Source organism: Egretta garzetta, unplaced genomic scaffold, assembly GCF_000687185.1.
Source record: "Egretta garzetta isolate BGI_Z169 unplaced genomic scaffold, ASM68718v1 scaffold46, whole genome shotgun sequence".
Taxonomy (NCBI): domain Eukaryota; kingdom Metazoa; phylum Chordata; class Aves; order Pelecaniformes; family Ardeidae; genus Egretta; species Egretta garzetta.
Genome location: NW_009260268.1, coordinates 4610810 through 4616019, shown reverse-complemented (window position 1 = coordinate 4616019; position 5210 = coordinate 4610810). Strand labels below are relative to the sequence as shown.

At 39.4% G+C, this 5210-nt stretch overlaps 1 protein-coding gene across 4 annotated transcripts in view; it reads left to right on the top strand.

Moving 5' to 3' along the window:
* Nucleotides 1–5210, top strand: part of SORBS2 (sorbin and SH3 domain containing 2) — an 83564-nt gene that overhangs the window by 64039 nt on the left and 14315 nt on the right. For all 4 annotated transcript variants that reach the window (XM_035897795.1, XM_035897796.1, XM_009642416.2 and 1 more), the window contains 3 exons: nt 797–911; nt 1008–1136; nt 2924–3127. In XM_035897795.1, the coding sequence (XP_035753688.1) occupies nt 797–911; nt 1008–1136; nt 2924–3127 (448 nt within the window). The remainder of the gene's footprint in view (nt 1–796; nt 912–1007; nt 1137–2923; nt 3128–5210) is intronic.

Below are 5210 nucleotides of genomic sequence, written 5' to 3'. Positions count from 1 at the left end.
TTCCTGCTGTTGTTCTGATGATCCAGGGCATTTAAGTGGTCTTTAGATATGGCCAAACATTGCCACTAGAATTACATTAGAAATGTAGAAATGTGTCTGGTAGAAAACTCACAACTTGCACTATCAGAACAGCAGATAAGCCCTAGAAACACCAAATGGATGATACAGCAAAGAATGCCCAGGCCAGGAACTGAAAATGGTCTTAATGATGTGGATCATTCCCTTTTTTGGTATCCAACATTAAGCACATCACAGGCCCTCAGTATTGGAAACAGTGAGAACTCAATCCTGTGTTCTTTGTGCCTGAGCAGCTGTCTCGAAAGAAAAATGCGTAGAGCAGAAGCACACCAAGCTGTGCTGCTGCAAAATGGTAGTAATAGGCCACAGAGACGTGGGATATATTCTTTTTTTCTCTACTGATCTCATAAAGAATACCAAGTGCCCCTCGGATGCCTGTCATAAAAGCAGCACCTAAACAGGCGATCCGAAAGACATCATACTAGTATGCAGGCCCTATACTAAGTGCTCTAGTAATAACTAGCAATGCTTCTTGAAATCACAGTGTAAAACAGGCCTATATAACTTACAGATAGTACCTAGGATTCATAAATGTGAGTCATTTAATTTTATATGGTATAATCAACTCATAAATGCACCACAGCTGTGACAGTTTTTCTTCAGATGTTTAGTTGCTACCTTCTGTTTCAGTTCCAAACCATAAAGATCTCAGAAGCTACGCAAGTAGAGGAGTTAAATGTAAAACTGTAAACATCTGACCTAAATAAATTTGTTACAGAGAGCTGTCCTTTAAGAAAGGAGATACCGTCTATATCCTCAGGAAAATTGATCAAAACTGGTATGAGGGTGAGCACCATGGAAGAGTTGGAATATTCCCAATTTCTTATGTCGAGGTTTGTTCTCTGTTTTAATTCCATGAATTAGTTTGGGTAATAGGTCCACAAACTGCATGGGAATGATGAAAATTTGTGGTTTTTTCTTCTCCTTAGAAACTTTCTCCCCCAGAAAAAGCACAGCCTGCCAGGCCACCTCCCCCTGCACAGATTGGAGAGATCGGAGAAGCTGTTGCCAAATACAATTTCAGTGCTGACACAAACGTGGAGTTGTCGCTGAGAAAGGTACACTTCAAAACTACCATTATCAAACTACTATTATAGTGTCTACTGCTGCACAAAATGAATATATAGGTAAATACTGTGCTTTGGTGCACTCTGCACTCAATATTTGCTATGCCCAGAGCAATGTCATGGTAGGAACCTACTGACATCATAGCTTTTTGGCTTGCAGTCTTGCACAGCTACCTGCAAACGGTTTAAATATGTTGCGCATGTAAACTGGATTGTGGTAGATTAGCATGTGCAAACATCTGCTAACCGCCCACCTACATTTCTAGTTTTCACTAGTTTTTTCAGTTGTCTGTTCCCATTTTTTAATAATTGTTTGTTGCTGTCACAATTCTCATGCTAAGGCTTTTCATATAGAAGAAATGGAAAAATACAGAAAGCAGAAAAATATAGGAAAAAAGGCTCACAGGCACTTCTGTGAAAGTACCACCAGTTCTTGCAGCTATTTCATGTAATAACAGTCTGCTTTTGATAACGTTCTCTTCTCTTTCTGTGCACATCCTGGGGGTTATACTTTATTGCACATGAGCAAAATAAATGTTTAGTTTCTGAGGTTTCTCAGAACAGACACTGGGATATTACTGCTGTAGAGAAACTTGATTATTGCAGATATATACTTAGTTGTAAGTCGTGTATACTTTTTATCCAGTGGAAAGTTCTGCCTCTTACTTTTTTTTAAGAATTGGAGTTCATGGAATTTATTCAGTGGTTTGTTTTTCTATTGAAATAGAAGTAAGGATACAGTTTTTTGATGCTGACCTAGAGCCTAACGCAGCATCACTGAAAATAATGGGTGTTTTTCCACTCCTTTGAGATTGGTAAACATCAGAAGTCTAAAAAAAAATCAGGAATAGGAACTTGGAGAACAAGGGGTTGGGAGTAGTTCAATGATTTCTTCCCTTTTAAAATTCTCTTCTGTGCTTATTGTGGTGGTCATAATCTTGACTGCCCAGTTTTGGTTTGTTTTTAAAAGTTAACTTGCACTAGCTTTTTTTTTGTTCCATCCCACTAAAGATGATTTTAGGCTACTCCACAAACCAGCTACAGAAACAAAATTACAGAAGCCCAAGAGAACACAAAACTAGTAAGGAAGGATTTGTTACAGAAAGACACGGAGTAAAAAGCACATCATGTAAAACGAAGGAGGGGGTAGCTCATGAAGTTTCACTGCAGAGAGACATTTGGATAGAAAGTTGACATTTTCGATTTCAATTGCTAAGCACCTAAAATCAGTAGGTGAGCCACGGCCCATCTTTTTTACACAGGAAATGCACTTCTTTCTCTCACCTTTCCCATGAACTCATTTTTTAACTTTCTACCTCCACTTAATCCAGTTTTACTGATAACAAAGCCACTTGCATGGCTTTTGTTATTATTTTTACTATGCTTTTATCACTTTTAAGGAAAAATGGCCACAGTAGTCACTATTGTATATGACAGGGTGTTAGCTAGTAGTTTGGCCAACAGTTAAAACAGGTTATGATCCAAAGAAAAGTTTAAATGTTAATCCCCCAACCAAGAGGAGGAGACTACATGAGATTCCCCTCTGACAAAAGAGTAGCATCTGCACTCGTGACTCACCCCCCGTTTCGCTGGAATGGTAGTTGTGTCCGTGGTTAATGTAAATGGGAGGAGAAATGTGAAAATGGAGACGATTCTCAAGACTGATGGGGAAACAGCACCACAAGGAAAATAATCCTATGTGTTAAAATAATACCTGCTATTCAAAAAAATAACTTACAGCGTATCTGCTGATAACTCATTTTCATCATGCATTTCAGGGAGACAGAGTAATTCTTCTCAAGCGAGTTGATCAAAACTGGTATGAAGGTAAAATACCAGGAACCAACAGACAAGGCATCTTCCCTGTTTCCTATGTAGAAGTCATCAAAAAGAATGCATCAAAAAGTGTTGATGACTACCCTGATCCTCCAATACCCCAAAGCTTTTCTAGTGACAGAATACACCATTTAAGTTCAACTAAGGTAAGGATTTTTTTGTTTTTTGCTGTCACCCCTAGAGTGGGTTTAGAAGAACTCATAATCTTTTTGTTGACATAAGATAATGCATAATTCATTGCATTAAGTACACTGCATTTTCTTTCCTGCATAGGTAGAATTGCGTTACTAACTTGTTATTAAAGTATTTTAATAGCCAGGCATGTCTTGCATTCTGCCAGGACTTTTGTTCTTTTCATTATTAGCTATTACGGTATTGAGAGTAGGGCCATGCAAATTTGGGGCAGAAAAATCAAGCCGACAGAACAAAATTTATTTGGGAATCTTAGAATTTGAGCGTTAAGGATATGTCTAGCAGACTTGTCATAGTGCAGTGTGAAGACATTCCCATAACACAGCTGTCCTCAAAGCCTGCCATCCATCCCGTAAGCGTGCCAAGGGCAAGAGATGGCGGTTTGTGTGAGGACACAGCTTTCCAGAGCAGTTCTGTACCTTTCAGAGTAAAGGCAAGCAGGTAATGATTCTGCGCTATAGCCTTCCTCCTTTTGCCATTCACACTCTAGAAGGAGGCTGTTGTTATGACAGAGGTTCTTTGGAGTGGTGTGACAACAGTGACAGTATTGTTCCATGTAGTAGAGAGGCAAATGTCATCGCATTGTCAATGAGCTTGGATCCAGACCTTTATAGTTGTAATTTTTCACACCAAATGTCTTTCATAAGTTCTAAATTCTTTTTCTTCCCAGTCTATATAAGCACCACCAATCATACTACGTGATGTTACAAAAAGATTCCTGCATTCCAATTTATCATTCACTCATAAGATTTTACAGTCACCTGTGTGGGGAACTTAACCTCTTCGGCAGTGACAGAAACTAAGGTTTCTGCATGCAAACTGTGATTAGCATTGATGTATTATCAATGATTTTGAATGCTCAGGATAGTAACTTTTCTAAATTCTTGTCTTTACCTCTGTTGTTTATCTCTTCAGCATGGACAGTGGGTTTTTTGCGTAATTATAAACTTCTTATCCTGCTATTAATCTCTATTTGTTTCAGTTGGTTTTGCTCCCCTTTCTACTTTCATATACTTGCACACTGAAGCTCATTTAGATGCTTCAACTTTGCAGCGTTCTGGACAGGTACCAAAACATGTCATTTATAGACAACAGTGGCCTCTGAAAATACTGCTTATGACTAACCAATATTAGCTGGTTGTGGACAGTTGCTAGAACAGGTCTTGCTTGGTTTTCCAGAACGTGCTCAACAGAGAACTAGCTCCTCTCTCTTCCGTTCCAACAAAACTCTTGAATTGAAGTATCATCAAACTCCAGCTGCAGGCTGAGGTATTCATAAGCTCAGGCCCCTTATTATTACAGGAATCCAGAGGTTCCTGAAGGCAAGTCCAAGAGTATGAGGCTACTTAGGTGCTTCATATTATGGAGCTGTGTCCCTGTATTTGGAGATGCCTCTCTCCCCATTTTCTATGGAGCAGGCTTGTCCCTAAGGCATTCTGCAGCTAAAGCTGGTGTTTGTGTAACCCCTATAACCCTTGCTGGGCGTAGGTGACGCTTCAGAGCATTTACATTCAGATTACAAAACTGTCCTGCTGCTATTATTAAGTTAGTTATTATTAAATTAGTTCTGCAGGGGAGGAAAGGGGAAGAAGCCTTCTTTGTAACATGGGAAACTTTTGCAGTCATCTGGTTTTAGCATAAGTTTAAAAAAAAAGAGCACCTCTACTGATGCTCTGAAACAGACATCTCGTTTCTTAATTCCACTGTATTCAGAAGTGGCAATGCCAAGTAAGAAGACGTCTTGTTCCTGACTGCCTAGGAGGACTTTGGCAGTCCTGAACGTGTTCTGTATTTTACCACTGATGCCACTTTTCCTATTCCTTTGGGGTTTTTTAGCATGTATCACTCCCTGTTGCTAGAGCAATTGAGCTACACTTCTCTGGCCTAATGGCAATAAAAATAAATATGCAATACAAGTCAGGAGCAAGCTTTGCTCTCCTTAACTTGTCCTAGACCATCTATATCTTTAGCTCTGGTGCAGCCTGAGCCCCAGGAAACTAAAAATGACAATGTCTCCTTGGCAGTATTAATGACCTT